The following is a 19,293-nucleotide window of genomic DNA, read 5'->3' on the forward strand; positions in this document are numbered from 1 at the left end:
TAACAGGAAGAACATCATAAAGAAAACAGACCAGGATTTCTGAAGGTGGATTACTACACAGGATAAGACAGTGTTTCTCCTTGAGGAGTCCACAACTTAATGTGGAGCATGTAAATAAGCAGTGTGATGAAGCGTTTAGAATCTAAGTGAGGCAGAGGTAGGGTAACTAAGGTATTTTTCACAGTATATGAGGGAAAGTTGATTCAAAACCTACATTTGATATGTAAACTACACATAACTGTACAAAATTCTGTGTTTATTTATTTCAGTGGTTATTGACGTTCATTGATATTGCCCTGCTCCCCAAAAGTTAAAAGTTTCCTGATATTTAGTGATAGCAATGCAGGGTAGAATTTAACACAATGGGCTTTGGTGTCAGATATCTGGGGTTAAGCCTTTACCAAATTCCTTACTAACTGTGAGAATCTGAGTAACCATCCTAATTTTCAGTTTTGACATCTTATGTATCAACAGTACCTATTTTATAAGGTTCTTATAATGGTTAACTTATAAAATGTCCAGTATATCCCAAGCTCAAAAATGTTTATGCTTTTGTCTCTGAATTATTCTGGAATAATCTAAGACCATATAATTTTAATGTTTCATGGATTTTATTATGGTTGAATTATGTGAAAACTAGTAAATATGTGAATGCCAAATTTATCAAAATAATTAGAAAAATTACATTGTCAGTAATGGTGTTAATCATGACAGTAATTTATTATCAGTGATTTAAAGAAAGGTATATTCATGCATCTTTCAAATATTATGTTAGTGGCTAGGGAATCATTGAAATAGCTCATGAAAGAAATGATTCTGAAAATCATGCTATCTGACTGGTAGTCCCAGGTTTGAATTTTAAAACTTTAAGAATTTATTGTGAATCAGTATCACTCAAAGCACTTTTACTTCTACTAACTCATTTAATCCTCCTGAAAGTATTGTGAGACAAGATCTTTCACAGATGAGAAATAGAGATACAGAGCATAAAATTATTTCTAAACTTATTTGAGCCAATATTTGCTTTTGTCTGCATGCAGTTATAGCACTTCGTCCATTACACTTGGAAGTCCACTTGTATGGGCTGTGTAGCTATTCATTGAGTTTTTTAGGGTGTTTTTTTTTTTTACCAGGCCTCATTTTTCTAACTTGTAAAAGAAATATGTTGAAATTTCATACTACCAAGTGACTTAATTGCACTTTAATTTTTCTGCTTTCTAAATAGGAAGCACCCTTGGCTCCCTGCAATTTAGGGTGTCCTTGTCCTAGAGAAGGTTGAGGTTTGGTGAATCTGAATTTCCAAGACTCTGAAATATTGAGAGTGGGCGCTCTCTGAGCAGCATGACCATCACCAACATCAATAGTGAAATGACCCAGCATAGAATGGTTGTGCTGAATATGAGCACGTGGTCCATTAATACAAGAATTTAAGGTCAGATTATGTGATGGAGGCTGGAGGTGTCTGATGGTAGCTTCTTCTTGATCACACTGACCAAACCTGAGAAACTTCAGGGCTCGCTGAAGGTGGTGATGGTTCCCAGTCTCTGAAAGGAGCCTGTCAGAGCCACAGGTTGTCCTGGCAGACCTACCTAGAGAGACAGCAAGCTGCTCAGAAGTGTGGGACTCTCAATGTGGGAGCACTGACCAGGGTCAAATGTGCTGGGAAGAGGACTAGTTACTTTGGGACCTTCATGTACAACTCACACATACATACACACAAACACACACACACACAACCACAAAAAGAATCGAGGAGACAGGTACACAACTGCAACCATGAGTAAGTCACCTCTGATAATTCATGCTATCCTTGAACAGTGTCCCCAAAATTCTACATCCCCAATTTGTGTGCATAAGACGTAAACAAAAAAGTATATTGTCAATGTAAGTATATATAAATAATTCATTCCTCTACATCCAAGATCCAGGCTGAACATTTCCTCCTTAAAAAGGTAAAAATGATGTCATAATTATAAGTCAACAAAACTAGGGAAAAAAGTAAAAAGAAACATGTTGCAGATAAATGAGTGAATAGCATGTTCACTGTAACTTTAAAAATTGCAATTTTTAAATCCCTCAAAAAAATCTGTGAAACAAATATTTCTAAGTAGTTTGTTTAAAGTTTAATATTGAGAACTATTGACAAAATACATTTCACATTGAAGAAATTATATTACAATATTATACTATACTATATTTCTATGCTATATTATACTACTTAATACTATATTTTTTAAATGAGCAAGTCTACATTGCAGAGATCATTTGCTCTGTGAATACATTACTTTGTCTTTAAACTTCAACAGAGCTTTTTTCACTTCCTTGTTCCTCAGGGTGTAGACCAAAGGGTTCAGAAGGGGTGTCAGCACAGTGTAGAAAACAGCCACAATCCTGTCCACAACCTCCTCAGAGCCTGGTCTCAGGTAAATGAAAACAAGTGGAACATAGAAGCAAAGGACCACAGTGCAGTGAGAGGCACAGGTCTGGAAGGCTCTCCATCGCCCCTCTGAAGTGCGGATCTTCAGGATGGAACGGACGATGGACACGTAGGACAGCACAATAAGAAGAAAGCAGCCCAAGGCCACCAACCCAATGTTGACAAAGATCACCATCTCCACGGTGGACGTATCTGCACAGGCCACTTTGAGGATAGACGGTGCATCACAGATGTAATGCTGGATCTGGTTGGGTCCACAGAAGGGCAAATGGAATGTCGGTGTGGTCTGGGCAGCAGAGTGCAGAGAGCCACTGAGCCATGTGGTTGTGGCCAGGATGGCACACGTCCTCCCACTCATCATGCTGGCGTACCTGAGGGGGTAACTGATGGCCAGGTAGCGGTCATAGGACATGACGGTGTAGAGGAAGCACTCGGTGCTGCCCAGAAAGTCAAAGGAGTAGAACTGGGCCACGCAGCTGGAAAAGGAGATAGGACTGCCTTCTGGGGACACCAGGGTCATCAGCATTTTGGGCACAGTGACCGTGGAGTACCACATGTCAATGAAGGACAGGTTGGTTAGGAAGTAGTACATGGGGGTGTGCAGATGGGGAGTCACTATAATCACCTGCATGATGAGGAAGTTCCCCACCACAGTGAGGACATAGATCACCAGGAAGATTCCAAAAAGGAATGTGTCCAGCTCTGGTGTGTGGGGAAGGCCCATGAGGATGAACGTTGTCACTAGGCTCATGTTTGTCATGTCTCCACGCTTTTGATCTCTCTCTATATATATGGGAATATCAAGAGCACCCAGCATTTAGTCGAGAATTGACAACTCATTCTCTGTATGAAGTCTGCATCACATATCATACATAATTCTAGAGTTATACTCCACTTTGCTTATCACAAGTCTCCTTTGTAAAAGGAGATAGAATGTTTTCATCTTCTCTCTCATTCTCAATGACATAGAGGCATACACAGTTATATGCAAAAAAATTGGTAGAAATTCATTGTAAACTTCTATTGGTGTATCATAATTGTCACTAACTTAGCACCATAAAACAATGCAAGTTTTCTATTTGGTATTCTCTGTGGGTCATGTCAGCTTGGTCCTCTGCCCCAGGCTTCACAATGTTGAAACCAAAGTTTCAGCTTGTTCTCTAATCTCACCTGAAGCTCAGGATCACCTACCTGTCTCAGCGAAGAGGTCAGTACAAAGTAAGATAATAAACATAAGGTATTTAGTAAAGTGCCTATGTTAATAGGTACTCAATAAATGAAAGCAAACTATATGAAGCTGCTGCCTTATTTTTTTAAATATGTAGATATAGATATATGGAGAGAGAGACAGGACAGAGAGGTGAGTAGAGAGGGAGAGTAAATTCTCATTGTGCTATAGAGACTTCTCAATCTCAAAGCTACAACTTTAAGGAAGATTTCACCACTGGTATTGGTACTGGCGTCTCACTAACACCACTACCTGCTTTTACAGGAAATACTCTCAGAGCAGGTTAAGAATCTAAACTCCATATAGAATCCCTACAGCCTCCCACATGATCCAGAAAATAGCAACCCTCATAACACTGCTGGCCACATGCTTGCCTTATTTTAGATAGTCTTGTGTGAGGCTCTAAGAACATAAACTTCATATGTGTTCTCCCAACTACAATCCACTGGGTAGACCCTGACTTTCAGTATATTGACACATATTGCCATCTTAAATATCTAAGTATTTTCTTGTATTGGCTTTGTTAGAGATGATATTCCTCCCCCCACCTTCTACTTCTCATATTCATGAATCCAGGTGATGCCCTCACAAGAGAAGACAATTCCATCCAGTATCAGATTCTTATTTAAAACCTACTACTTGTGACAAGAAACACAGAACCTTTGTAAAAGAAAAGGACCTATGTTAGCATAACATCAAGAAACACTGGAATTGTGTACTATGGAAAGTGAGGCAGAAATGATGGTTTTCATTTAATCCAAAATATTGTCAAGGTCAAGATTGTTAGTATATTTCAAGTGAAGATTCACTAACATGAGAGAAATGAGGTTCTCTGCTCTTAGCAAAACCCATACACAATGGATCCTGTCTCCACACAATGTGCCTTAAGCTACATTAAAGCTGTATTTCAAATGAAAGAGTAAATAACAGAGACACTGACCCTAATAACCTATTTGGATATCAAAACTCAAAAAACAGAACAAATGCAAAATTTCTCTAAAATTTCTACTGTACCAGTGGGGTCCCATCAAAAGGAAAAATCACATTTAGACTAAAGTATGAAAATTTTCATCAGTTGAATTGCAAGGTAACCTGAGACCTAAGGCAGAAGTATCAATGAGAGGTATCAGTGTTTGACTTGTCTTTTATGCCATAGCAACTTAGTAACTATTCATAGGTCCACATTACTAACTGTATATATACAGATACGTATATGTTGTGTGTATATATATGTGTGCAGTTTGTATATATACATACACACATACAGAGAGAGAGAAAGAATAAATTAGAGACAGAGTGAAAGACAGACAGACAGGACTTGATAACCACATTTAGAAGGAAATCTAACAATATCTTATCTCTGAATGGAAGCTTAAGAAGGAAAGCAAGGGGAAATGAGAGAAATCTACCTTCCTAAGAACTCACCTGCACTATGTGATTCATTACAATATAAAACTCATTTGTGTTTACCCCCCACCCTGCCAAAATGTTTAATTTTCTACATGCTACATCAAGGCACTTGTTCGCCAGTTACTACTCAAAGAGCTGGCGTACCTGTGATTGCTTGTGGAGAAAGAGCAGTTCATTTCTGTCATAGGACCCAACTAGTTGAAGGGCAAAGAATGGAAACTAACATAGCTAGACAGACAGGAGCTTAATGTGATTTACTTTCACAAGGAATTGGATTACCCTTGGGTTTCCTGGATGATCAGCAAAACAACAAAAATAATCTAATTAAAAGTTTTTAAAAATCACATGTATATCTCCCCATATGTTTGTTATTTGAACACTCCTGAGAAGAGCTCATGTCTCTCTGGAGACATGTTTTGCCTAACTGTCTGGAGACAAGTTTTGCCTAAAGGGAAAGAAGGACTGTTACCCTATTCCCTCATCAATGATGCAGATAAACTCACAATGGTTTATTCTCAACTTAAAATTGCCCAGAACCTACAAATTATCATCTCTTATTTCTGCGCTCCATCTCATATCTCACTCTTTCTTTCAGCACATTTTAAGGTGATTTAAAACAACTAAATTCCCAAACTGTTTTACAGCTATTTTTAGATATCTGTGGTAGTCATTACTACATTTGTTTAGGTAAAGACATTTTAAAGAAAATAAGCAAACAAGCCAACCATAAAAAATAATGCTCTAAATTGATTGCATTTTAAAATATAAATTTTGCAGCTCATTCTCTTTGATCATATGTTATAAAGTTAAAGAGCTTTATAATTATACTATAAGAGAGAAAACAAAACAATTGGGAACTTAAACCAATTTTCTAAATACCACTTCAATTAATGAGATAACTACAACTATAATTCCTGATTATTATAAAATAATGGCATCTTTATATCATATCTAAAATACAGTTAATCCCAGATGAAGTAAAGATTTAAATAAAGGGGAAACTCAAAGCACTAAGATAATACATAAATAAAACTTGGGAATATAGAGGAAACCTTCATAGTGACTTTTTAAAAATATTTTAATGTACTTACTCATTTATTTTTGGCTATGCCAAGCCACATGTGGGGTCTTAGTTCCCTAACCAGGGTTCAAACTCTGGTCCCCTGCAATGCAAGTCCAAGGTCTTAACCTACTCAACCCCCAGGGAAGTCCACATGGTGCCTTTTGATATCCGGTATTGTGAATCTATTAATTTTTACTTCTCTAGATTATCTTGGCCATTTTGGGATCTCTCTCCATTTGAATATACACTATAGGTAGCGTCCACATGTCTACAGAATAAAGTGCTGAGATTATATTTAGAACTGCATTGAATCTGTTAACAGTTTGAGGAGAATGTGTGTGCTCGGTGGCTCAATTGTGCCCGACCCTTTGTGACCCCATGGACTGCAGCCCACCAGGCTCCTCTGTCCATTGGATTTTCCAGGTGAGAATACTGGAGTGGGTTGCCATTTCCTCCTCCATGAGCTCTTCCCCGCCCAGGGATCAAACCCCAGGGATGGAGACGTCTCTGATGTCCCCTGCGTTGGCAGGCAGATTCTTTAACACTGAGCCATCTGGGGAGCCCTTGAGGAGAAAAACAATTTTTAAAATCTTGTCTTTCAAGCTGTGAAAGTGAAAGTGTTAGTCACTCAGTGATGTCCAACTCTTTGCGACATTATGGACCCGCCAGGCTCCTGTATCCATAGGATTCTCCAGGCAAGAATGATGGAGTGGGTTGCCATTCCTGTCTCTGGGGGATCTTCCTGACCCAGGGATCAAACCTGGGTGTCCTGCACTGCAGGTAAATTCTTTATCATCTGAGCCACAAGTGAACCCCGAGCTGTGAGCAATTTATAATCCATCATTTCTTTAGCAACTTTTATAGATCTCTCAAAAATGTTTTGCAGTTTCTATTATTGTGGTCTTACACATCTTTGCTTACTTTTAGATCCAGATCAAGTTTTCTCAGCCTCAGCACTATGGACATTGTGGGCAAGAACAAGTGTCGTGAGGAAATGTCTTGTGCATCCGGAGATGTGTAGCAGCATCCATGACCACCAGACAGAGACGCAAGTACAATCCACAATTTCTGCAGACATTTTCAAATCACAGTTGAGAGCTACTGATTTAGACATTTAATAAATATTTGCTTTTTTAATTAGTTTGTTTTAATTGGAGGTTAATTAGTTTGCAATATTGTAGTGGCTTTGCCATACATCGGATGAATCAGCCACGGGTGTGCATGTGTCCCCCACCAACCCAAACCCCGCCACCTCCCTCCCCATTCCATCCCTCTGGGTCATCCCAGTGCACCTGCTTTGAATGCCCTGTTTCATGCATCGAACTTGGACTGGTAATATACACATTTCAATATTTTGAACCTAATCATACATAAACAAATGGACACAAATCATAAATGCATAAGCTCATTTATACATGAAGTTGCAAGGCACAGATTCTCTTTGATATATTATGGCACATTGTGTGAATATACTACAATTTATTTTTAATTCAACCGTAGATAGGCATTTGAATAGTTTCCAATTTTGCTTATTAAAAACAGTGCTAAAAAATTAGAACATATATTGTGTGTGTATGTATATATGAAATTTTCTTTGGCAAAACTATATATAATGTATCGTGGTGGTAGTATAGTCACTAAGTCATATCGAACTCTTGCAATCCCATGGGCTGTAGTCCACTAGGTTCCTCTGTCCATGGAATTTCCCAGGTAAGAACACTGGAGTGGATTGCCATTTCCTTCTCCAGAGGATCTTCTCATCCCAGGGAAGATCTCCTGCTTGGCAGGTGGTTTCCAGCATTGCAGGCAGATTCTTTACTGCTGATCCACCAGAGAAGCCCCCATAATGTATTACATATAATATTATATATTATATGTTATATAGTGTAGGTTATATATAATATCTCTTCCTTTTGGATACACATTTGGAAATGTATAAACATATACATGTATTTCTATCAGCTATATACCTAGGAGTGGAACTGCTGAGTCACAGGGAATTTTTATCATCATTTTAGTAGATTCTGCCACAGAGTTTAACCAGTTTATCCTCCCAGCGTCAGTGCATGAAATTTCCAGTTGGTTCACATACGACCATCATTTGGTGTCATTGGTCTTTTTCCCTTTGGCCCTGTTAAGGTGTGTGAAGTGATATTTTATTGTGTTGTAATTTTTCTCTTTCTGATGAAAACTGAAGCTGAATATCTTTTAATTGTTTGACTTTTCGATGATATTGTGAATGTTATCTTTTGAAATTTCATTACTAGCTCTCATTCTTAAATTTATCTTTTCTTTTATTACAAAGTCTCATTAAGAGAGTGAAAGACAAGCTGCAGGGTATGAGATGGTATTTGTAATACAGATAATGGACAAAGAACTTAAATTCAAAATAAATTATTCCTGTAAATCAATAAAAATGGAGAGCCACCTCTTAACTTTGAAAACTGAGCAAAGAACATGGATCTGCAATTCACAGTTGCTAACCTAAATGGCCTTAAAAATGATTAAATCATTATTAGTTAGTGAAGAGATAAATTGGAAGATTGGAATCAACACATACACTCTACCATATTAAAAATGGATAATTAATAAGCACCTACTGTATAGCACAGGGAACTCTTCTCAATACTCTGTAACACCCTGTAGCATAGAATCCTCCTAAGAGAGTGTACTTGATCAGGAGACAGGAAGGACTCCTTGCATCTCTGTGTGTTTTAATTTCATCATCTGTCAATTGAAGATAATGCTTCCATATCCAGTTATCCTATAGAGGTACTAGGGTTGGAATTTGAATGAACTTTAAAGCCAAAGATGCTATTAATACATGAATGTCACATACTACTTATTGTAAAAATGCCCTTTGAATTTAACTCAGATTGAAATAGTGGTGGCAAAAATACACAGAACAACTATACAAAAAAGGTCTCATGACCCAGATAACCACAATGATGAGATCACTTACCTAGAGACAGACATCCTGGAATGTGAAGTCAAGTGGGCCTTAGGAAACATCATTATGAACAAAGCTAGTGGAGGTGATGGAATTCCAGTTGAGCTATTTCAAATCCTAAAAGATGATGCTGTCACAGTGCTGCACTCAATATGCCAGCAAACTTGGAAAACTCAGCAGTGGCCACAGGACTGGAAAAGGTCAGTTTTTATTCCAATCTCAAAGAAAGGCAATGCCAAAGATGTTCAAACTACCGCACAATTGCACTCATCTCACATGCTAGCAAAGTAATGCTCAAAATTCTCCAAGCCAGGTTTCAACAGTATGTGAACTGTGAACTTCCAGATGCTCAAGCTGTATTTAGAAAAGGCAGAGGAACCAGAGATCAAATTGCCAACATCTGTTGGATCATCGAAAAAGCAAGAGAGTACCAGAAAAAAATCTACTTCTGCTTTATTGACTACGCTAAACTTTTTACTGTGTCGGTCACAACAAACTGTGGAAAATTCTTCAAGAGATGGGAATACAAGACCACCTGACCTGCCTCCTGAGAAATCTGTGTGCAGGTCAGGAAGTAACAGTTAGAACTGGAAATGGGACAACAGACTGGTTCCAAATAGGGAAAGGAGTATGCCAAGGCTGCTGATGTAACTTATATGCAGAATACATCATGTGAAATGCCATTCTGGATGAAACACAAGCTGGAATAAAGATTGCCAGGAGAAATATCAATAACCTCAGATATGCAGATGACACCACCCTTATGGCAGAAAGTGAAGAAGAACTAAAGAGCCTCTTGATGAAAGTGAAAGAGAAAAGTGAAAAAGTTGGCTTAAAACTCAACATTCAGGAAACTAAGATTATGGCATCTGGTCCCATCACTTCATGGCAAATATGTGGGGAAACAATGGAAACAGGGAAAGACTTTATTTTGGGGGGCTTAAAAATCACTGCAGATGGTGATTGCAGCCATGAAATTAAAAGATGCTTGCTCCTTGGAAGAAAAGCTATGACCAACCTAGACAGCATATTAAAAAGCAGAGACATGACTTTGCCAACAAAGGTCCCTCTAGTCAAAGCTATGGTTTTTCCAGGAGTCATGTATGGATGTGAGAGATGGACTATAAAGAAAGCTGAGCGCCGAAGAAATGATGCTTTTGAATGGTGGTGTTGGAGAAGTCTCTTGAGAGTCCCTTGGACTGCAAGGAGATCCAACCAGTCCATCCTAAAGGAAATTAGTCCTGAATATTCATTGGAAGGACTGATGCTGAAGCTGAAACTCCAATACTTTGGCCACCTGATTGAAAGAACTCACTAGAACTCACTAGAAAAGACCCTGATGCTGGGAAAGACTGAAGGCAGAAGGAGAAGGGGATAAAAAGGGATGAGATGATTGGATGGCATCACTGACTCAATGGACATGAGTTTGAGTAAGCTCCAGAAGCTGGTTATGGACAGGGAAGTCTGGAATACTGCAGTCCTTGGGGTCACAAAAAGTAGGACATGACTGAGTGACTGAAATGAACTGAGGACGTTGCACTATTACAGGCTACACTATTTCAGGCAGCACTGTCTAGATCATCCAGTATGCAAAGAAGAGACTAAGCTAGATGGAATTTGAAAAACTTGGCAGTCCCTTAAAAATCAAACATATTTAGAGCTTGGACAGCCCTTAGAGGAGTGACCTAGAGCACATCCCCATTTTATCCTTGAAAAAAAGCAACTTCTGTAAAGAACATGGACTTTTCCAAATACGAAAGGACATACTGCTTACTCAGTGGGTAAAAATCCCACATGAGGCTATGTAAATGCATTATATGGAGTCCTTTAATTATGATAACAGAGGAATTTGTAGTTCTGAAATAATACTGGGTAATGAATAGATCAATAAATAATTGTTAAATATCTTTTTTAGTATGCTTTATTTACTTGAAATCATTATTGGTGTATATTTTTTTAAATAAGTCATTTTATTTTATTATTATTTTTTCCTTCCAGTTTTATTGAGATATGATTGCATATAGGACTGGGTAAGTTTAAAGTGTACAGCACTGGTGGATGGAGTTGGATCCTAAGGTGGTTGGCTGGGGTTCTAGCGGGCAGAGACTGTGTAAGCCAGGGGGCTGGCAGGGCTGGGTCCCTTGTCTTCTGTTGAACAGAACCAAGTCCTAGGGCAGCTTGGGGGCTCAGAGGGGTCTACTGAGGACTTGCAGGTGGTGGACCTGTGTCCCCATGAAACTGGATGGTTGGCCAGAAGTATCAACTGGCTGAAGAGAAGGGTCAAGTCCAAGCCACTAATAAACTAGAGTAAGGACTACAAATGATACTTGCTAGCATCAGTGTCCTCAGGGTAGAGTGAGCTCCCCAAAATGGTTGCCACCAGCAGGTCCTCAGTAGCTGGGTGAGTCCCACTTGCCTCCCACCTCTCCGGGAGGCTCTCCAAGATCAGCATTTGGATCTGACCCAGGTTCCTTTCAAGTTGTTGCTTCTGCCCTGGGTCTTGGAGCATGTGAAATTTTGTGTGTGCCCTCTCAGAGTGGACTCTCCATTTCCTACATCCCTCTAGCTCTCTGGAAAGCAAGTCCCATTGGCCTTCAAAGCCAGATGTTCTGGCAGCTCATCTTCCTGGTGCCAAGACCCCTGGTCTGCAGAGCTTGATGTGGAACTTGAAGTTGTAGCTTCTTGGGGAGAACTTCTGCAATTTTGATTATGCTCCCTTTTATGTGTTGTTCATCTGGGGATATGGGTATGTGTCTACACCCCTCCTACACATTTCTTTGTGATTCCTTTTTCACATCTTTAGTTGTAGAAAATATTTTCTTCTAGGTGTCAGGTCACTCTGATCAATAATAGCTCCGTAGATAGATGTAATTTTGGTATGCCAATGGGAGGAGATGAGCTCTGGGTCTTCCTACTCCACCATCTTGGCCACTCACCTTTTTCACTATTTTTGTTTTTTAAAATTTTGTATTGGAGTATAGTTGATTTACAATATTGTATTGGTTTCAAGTATACAGCAAAGTGAATCAGTTGTACATCTATCCACATGCTCTTAGGAGGACTCTATGCTACAGGGACACTACAAGCAAGTAAGTAAACTTCCTGAGTAGCCACAGTTCACGTTTCACTGCTAACAAAGCCCACTGAAGCTTATTTCTGGGCAAGTTAATAGCCTCTGGAGGGTGAAGCAGCAGCGACATCAGCCCCCTTCCTCCACCCCATGGGGAATACAGGAAGGAAGAGCCTACTTGCCAGAAAGGGAGACTCCAGAGGTCAAAGCCTTCAAAAAAGCTAAAAACAGGATGGTGAGCCAAGAAACGTGCACCAAACGAGCTCAGTGACAAAGCCAAGAAAGAGCATGTCACAAGAGGGAACCAGGGAACCTGCTGAGCTCAGAAAGGAGCCTCTACAAAGAAGAGCAAAGAGCGTGAAAAAGCTGCGGCAAGCAATACACAGTGTCCCCGGGGCAGAGTCGCATCCAGGTAGTGGCGGTCAGCAGAGAAGACCCAGGGAGGGAGATAGAGGGCTAGTAACAGAACTCCCTGGGAGACATGCATTTTTTAGAAGTATGTTAGAGACTTTGGAAACAGTGCAGACAGCTGACCCAGCATTAGGCTTTACAAGTGAGGGAGGGAGGGACCTTATACTCTGCTCACTGAAGGCCAACTTACCTCTCAGTTTTTAAACCCTGGTAAGCTTCAGGATCTATTTCAAGCCTAGCCCAGTTCATACAGGAAATAAATGGCCAGATAAAGCTAGTATGTGGGTACACATGTCCTTTTCCCAAGCCTGCTTATGGAAACTACTTCTTTTCCCGTTACACAGATGAATATAACATATGCTGATAATATAAAAAACCGACTAAACTGTTTACACCACAGGACTGGAGCAGTTTTAGCTTTCGATAGGAAAACCACTGATAGGGTATTCTCTCCTTCCAGTGGGAAAATGATTATTGTGCAGTGAAAGTAAGTCGCTCAGTCATGTCCGACTCTTTGTGACCCCATGGACTGTATGGTCCATGGAATTCTCCAGGCCAGAATACTGAAGTGGGTAGCCTTTCCCTTCTCCAGGGGATTTTCCCAACCCAGGGATAAAACCCAGGTGTCCTGCATTGCAGGCGGATTCTTTACCAGCTGAACCACAAGGGGAGCCTAAGCACACACGCATGCATCTACATTATGGGGAATCTAGTGGGGTTAGGAAGAGGATCTGAGCTATTGTAAGCAAGGGCTGGTAGAGAGGCTGTGTGTTTGATTCATGCAGAGACTAGTAGGCTGTTTCACTGTTCTTTCATGTGGCATACAGTATTGTGCAGAGAGAATAATAAATTATAAAAATTAATGAGGACTGAGATGCCAAGGCAACTGGGAGACAAGAGAAAAATTTATAGTACAGAAGAGAACTGAGGCTAGGAGGAAAATTGATTTTCTGTATGTGAGAACAAAACTTAAAGTGTGAACCTTTACTGATATAGAAAAGATAGCTATTTCTTTTCAGGTAAGAATTAACACAAACTCCTCTTTTCTCTCTCTCTCTCTCTCTCTCTCCCCCACCCTCCTCCTTCTCTCTCTCTTACAAATGAGAAGCCAACATTAGGCATATTAAGAAATTTGCTCAAACAATATAGTAAGTAGTGACAGTCTCAGTATTGGAATTCTTATGATTTGGGAACTTAGATTATAAGATATAACTGATTGTCATCCTAGATTAAGGGTCTAGATAATAGGGAATCCAGACAAGACAGAGGGGAATCCTTGTATTCAATAAAACATAAAAATCTTTCTATGCAAGGTATGCTATAAATTTGGTATGAAAAGAAAAATGAGACAAAGTCCCCGTAGGAATTCACAGCCTGATGGGGTAGATCAGGCACACAGAGGGTAAATTGCAACTTGCTTAGTAAGCCTATGATAGAAATGTGAATAAAGTACTGTGGCGGCTACAAAGAATGAAAGGCCTTTGGGGGGAAAGGGAGGCAAGGCTTTACTTAGTACATCACACATGAATGAGATCTTGAAAGATTAGTAGAAATTTTTCAAGCATGAGTGGAACAGGGCCAGTACCTATTAAAGGGACTAATGTATAAGAAAATGGGGGGGGGGGGGGGAATGTTTGACTACAGCACAGATTTGTGGAATGGAGCACAGAGAGAAGAGGCTAAGGAAGTATGTCGACATTAGGTTATGAGTGTCTCTGTTCCCATAGGGCATGCCAATATGTTTGAATTTTTGCCTGGGCACTGTGATGCCAGTAAAGGTTAGTAGTCAAGGAAATGCCCAGGAAACCTCTAAGAATTTCCTCTGAAGTTGCTTCAGAATAGATTCTGTAGCTACATGTGGGGAGATTATTTAGTTTACATGTGGTTTGAAAGAAAGTGAAAGTCACTCAGTCATGTTCTACTATTTGTGACCCCATGGGCTGTAGACCACCAGACTCCTCTGTCCATGGAATTCTCCGGGCAAGAATACTGGAGTGTGTTGCCATTCCCTTCCTTCCCCAGAGGATCTTCCTGACCCAGGGATCAAACCTGGATCTCCTGGATTGTGGGCAGATTCTTTGCTGTCTGAGTCTATGTGGTTTAGACTCTTACTTAAGGTACACACCTGTCTTGGTTTGCCCTGGACTCTCTTAGGTTTAACAAGGAAAATCTCATGACCCAGGAAATTCCTCAGTCCCCAAAACACCTGTTTTCACTGATGAGTCATCCCTGTGGCACTGATGAAGACTGAAAGGAATAAGGTTATGGATACACAGTGATTCACGGGGTAGAAGGAGAAGATTAAGAGGTCAGCCACAGCTGCCATCTTGGTCCTTTTGCCTGCTAGCTGTCCAGCTGGAAGCCAAATTTCATTCCACACTTTTCAAAGCCTTCTGAGTAATTCTGGGTGACCCCTGAATTCTCAAGAAGGTAACACTGGATATGAGAGTTGGACTATAAAGAAAGCTGAGCGCTGAAGAATTGATGCTTTTGAACTGTGGTGTTAGAGAAGACTCTTGAGAGTCCCTTGGACTGCAAAGAGATCCAACCAGTCCATCCTGAAGGAGATCAGTCCTGGATGTACATTGGAGGGACTGATGTTGATGCTGAAACTCCAATACTTTGGCCACCTGATGAGAAGAGCTGACTCATTTGAAAAGACCCTGATGCTGGGAAAGATTGAGGGCAGGAGAAGAAGGGGACAACAGAGGATTAGATGGTTGGATGGCATCACCCATTCAATGGACATGGGTTTGGGTGGACTCTGGGAGTTGGTGATGGACAGGGAGGCCTGGAGTGCTGCGGTTCATGGGGTCACAAAGAGTCAGACACAACTGAGTGACTGAACTGAACACATTATTTCAGATACTTGCTTCCAGTTGGTAAAAGACTATTAGAGCTAATACTGGTGGGGAAAGGGGACACTTAAGGAGGATACACTTCCCATAACCCCTCGGTGTCTGAAAGAGCTCTAGCACCCTCTTAGCCACTTTCCTGATTTCTTCGTTTCACTGTGGTTGATCCCTGTCACCAGTAGTCTTGGGAGAAAAGCCTCTTTGTGATGCTGCTGCAAATTTTGAGAACTCAAATCTACTATTTGACAACTCACTGAAAGTTACAGGTTCACTTCAGACCTGAGGCACAAATGCAGTGCCTGAATTCTCTAATACAGAAGCCTGACACATAACAGGTAAAGTTATTGAGGGTTACTGTGAATTATGTAAATTTGTTTAATCCTTACAAGAGCCCCATAAAGTAGACACTACAGTTGTCCCCATTTCTAGAAATAGGTAAAGAAAGATGAAATGGCTTTTCCAAGATCGTTGTTTAGTCATTCAGTCGTGTCTGACTCTGTGTGACCCCATGCACTGTAGCCCGCCAGGCTCCTCTGTCCATGGGATTTCCAAGATTTCCAATGAGTCAGCGTGGAAGAGCTAGGATGTTTAAACCAGGTCTAACTTCAGCATCCATGGTCTTAAGATACAGTATAGAGTATATTATTGAATGGGCATATGAACAGACAGATGCATGTTGGATGGATGGATGGATGGAAAGATGGAGGGCACTTAGGCAGAAGCAGAGAGTAGAGATGACAACAGGTATCCTGGGGCTGAGATTTTGTATTGCTTCACTAACCTGAACAATTTAAAAGGGCTTGTGTATTTCTGAAATAGAATTTATAAAAATAGACATTCTTCACATAATTTCAAAGATTCTGAATATTTTATGTTTGATGTATAAACCAGATGGTGCATTTTTAAAAATATACACAGTTTTCTATTTGGCAAACTTACATTAAGAAATTTAATTCCAACTCTCAGTAAATAAATAAGCTGTAACCTACCTCTCTAGTATGTAGATCAGAGGTCACACTGAAGGAAACAGTCATTTCTTCTCAGACTGGTTTAGGTATTATATAATTGTTCTTCTTTCTGACATGACTATCTCTGTGTATGGTCTTTCCTTCACTCTCCGGAACTATATACACATAATCTGTTACACGGGTTTTAACTATGAGAGAAAAGTTGCTGACTGAAACCAAGCAGAATCTCAGAATCAGGGGTTGAGGAGAAAGAATGATTAAGAACAAGAGCTAGAGAAGATGTCTCTTTTGGAGATCCTTTTCGGTCCACATTTGGCAGTGACATAGAATATATATCCCGTGCCTACAGAATTTACAGAGCATTGCTTTTTCCTCTCCGCTGCTTCTTTTGGCAGATGTGAACAGCAAGGAGATGCAACGTGGAAATCAGACTTCCGTGTCTCACTTCATCTTAGTGGGGCTGCACCACCCACCACAGCTTGGGGTACCGCTCTTCCTAACCTTCCTTGTCATCTATGCCCTCACCGTCTCTGGAAATGGGCTTATCATCCTCACGGTCTTGGTGGACACCCAGCTCCACCGCCCCATGTACTGGTTCCTATGCCACCTCTCCCTCCTGGACATGACCATTTCCTCTGCCATTGTCCCCAAGATGTTAGCTGGCTTTCTCTTGGACAGCAGGATTATCTCCTTTGGGGGCTGTGTCATCCAGCTTTTCACATTCCATTTCCTGGGCTGCAGTGAATGCTTCCTGTACACACTCATGGCTTATGATCGCTTCCTAGCCATTTGTAAGCCTCTACATTACGCCACTATCATGACCCGCAGCGTCTGTAACTCTCTAGCCATTGGCACCTGGCTGGGAGGCACCCTCCACTCACTTTTCCAAACAAGCTTCATATTCCGGCTGCCTTTCTGTGGTCCAAACCGGGTGGACTACTTCTTCTGTGACATTCCAGCCATGCTGCGTCTAGCCTGCGCTGACACCACCGTCAACGAGCTGATCACCTTTGTGGACATTGGATTCCTGGCCCTGACCTGCTTTGTGCTTATCCTCACTTCCTATGGCTACATAGTGGCTGCTATCCTGCGAATCCGGTCGGTCGACGGGCGCCACAACGCCTTCTCCACCTGCGCTGCCCACCTCACTGTCGTCATTGTCTACTATGCGCCCTGCACCTTCATTTACCTGCGCCCTGGCTCTCAGGAACCCCTGGATGGAGTGATAGCTGTCTTCTACACAGTCATCACTCCCTTGCTTAATCCTATCATCTACACACTTCGCAACAAAGAAATGAAGGCAGCCTTATGGAGGCTGGGAGGTTGCAAGGTCGTGAAGCCTCACTGACTCCATGCATCACAGACGTGCAGGAAATGCTAAAATTTAGGGTATCAGATGGGACACCAGATAGCTGGGGAGCTCTAAGATAGAAATAGAATGAAGAATTCATACAGAGAGTTGAAGACTCCTAGATGTGGAGGTGGGAACCTTGGAAAGTTCTACATTGTAACCTACTTTCCAGCATGATTTTTCATGTTTCCTCCTTGAATAACAATGGAAATCAATCAAAACACTCAACATAGATGATAAAATGCAGGAAAAAATCTAAGATAAGTAAACTGTCCGCATAAAAACTCTCTCTTTGGCATCCATCTACACGTGTATTCCTGCTGCTAACCCCTGAGTTGATACCCACATAGCTTTTTACAGGTTACAAGTAACCTTCATGCAAACCATATAATTTGACCTTGACAACAATTGTATGAGGTAAGCATTATTCCCATGTAACTGTGGGAAAACTGAAGTTCAAGGAAGTAAGTGGCTTTCCCATACTCACTCTCTGCCTTTTACTTTGATAAAAAATGGTCCATGGACTCTGACTTGAGAGGGCACTTTCACTGCAAAGTAAGGGAGCCATGATATGTGCACTGCATCGTGATCGGAGTAGTTCTGGCCTTCTGAGCTTGCACAGAACTCTACTTTGGTAAAAATGACATGGGTATATCAAGGATAAACTTCCTTATGACTAGATCTCCCTGTTGATTTCCTGGATATTAATTAAACAGACCATATGAGATGGTAGAAGAATGCATGCTACCATATCCTGGCATTTTCCACAACAATTGAGTATGAGTGAGGAGATGCAAATGGGATGGGGCATATACCTATTTGCAAGAAGATGAGGTCTGCTCTATTAGTCTTTTTTTGTGATAATGTTGCCAGGGTCCAAGGAGGGCCCCCTCCAATCCCAGAGTGCTCAAGATGTTTTGTTTTGATGTTTGAATTTTTGATGTTTTGAATATACATGGTTAAGTATAGCCCATGAAATATGATGATATTCTATTCCAAAATCAATTCTACTTGTTAAAAAGCTGGCAAAAAGAAGGAGAACTTTATGTGTACCAGACATTTTCTGAGCCTAGATGTGTGTGTTCAGTGATTTTTCTTGCTGTCTGCTCTAACAGCAGAGATGTAAGGTTGAACATCAAAATATGCATGAATAGGCAATTCCATTCAAATCAACAAAACATATTCAGTGTAACTCCAAAATTATAACATTGTCATCTATTCTAAATGCATCTATGATCTTATGAGCAGAAAATACATTTATACATGAGCATGTAGATAAACTATCAATATATGACTAGAAAGGGCTTCCCAGGTGACACCAATGGTAAAGACTGTGCCTGCCAATGCAGTAGATGCAAGAGGCATGGGTTCAGTTCCTGGGTCTGGAAGATCCCTGGAGAAGGAAATGGCAACCCACTCCAGTATTTTTGCCTGGGAAATCCCATGGAGAGAGGAGACTGACGGGCTACAGTCCATGGGGTTAGAGCAGGACACGACTGAGCACTCATGACATTCCATGACTAGAAATTGAAATTTAAGATTGGTTTATA

The 19,293-nt window shown here is 40.7% G+C and overlaps 2 protein-coding genes across 2 annotated transcripts; one reads left to right on the top strand and one right to left on the bottom strand.

The window, feature by feature from the left end:
• Positions 1–2,261: 2,261 nt before the first annotated feature.
• LOC122705484 (olfactory receptor 10G9-like) lies at positions 2,262–3,197 on the bottom strand. Its single transcript, XM_043920896.1, has one exon. It carries the CDS (start codon positions 3,195–3,197, stop codon positions 2,262–2,264), a length of 936 nt encoding a protein of 311 aa, XP_043776831.1.
• A 13,580-nt stretch (positions 3,198–16,777) lies between these two features.
• Positions 16,778–17,740, top strand: LOC122705491 (olfactory receptor 10G6). The gene has a single exon (XM_043920899.1). The coding sequence runs from the start codon at positions 16,805–16,807 to the stop codon at positions 17,738–17,740; it is 936 nt and encodes a 311-aa protein (XP_043776834.1). The 5' UTR covers positions 16,778–16,804.
• The last annotated feature ends 1,553 nt before the right edge of the window (positions 17,741–19,293 follow it).

The sequence above is a fragment of the Cervus elaphus genome, chromosome 2 (genome assembly GCF_910594005.1).
Source record: "Cervus elaphus chromosome 2, mCerEla1.1, whole genome shotgun sequence".
NCBI lineage: Eukaryota > Metazoa > Chordata > Mammalia > Artiodactyla > Cervidae > Cervus > Cervus elaphus.

Bases quoted from the DNA above. Each gene is read 5' to 3' on its own strand.
- LOC122705484 (XM_043920896.1), bottom strand. From the start codon at position 3,197: ATGACAAACATGAGCCTAGTGACAACGTTCATCCTCATGGGCCTTCCC.
- LOC122705491 (XM_043920899.1), top strand. From the start codon at position 16,805: ATGCAACGTGGAAATCAGACTTCCGTGTCTCACTTCATCTTAGTGGGG.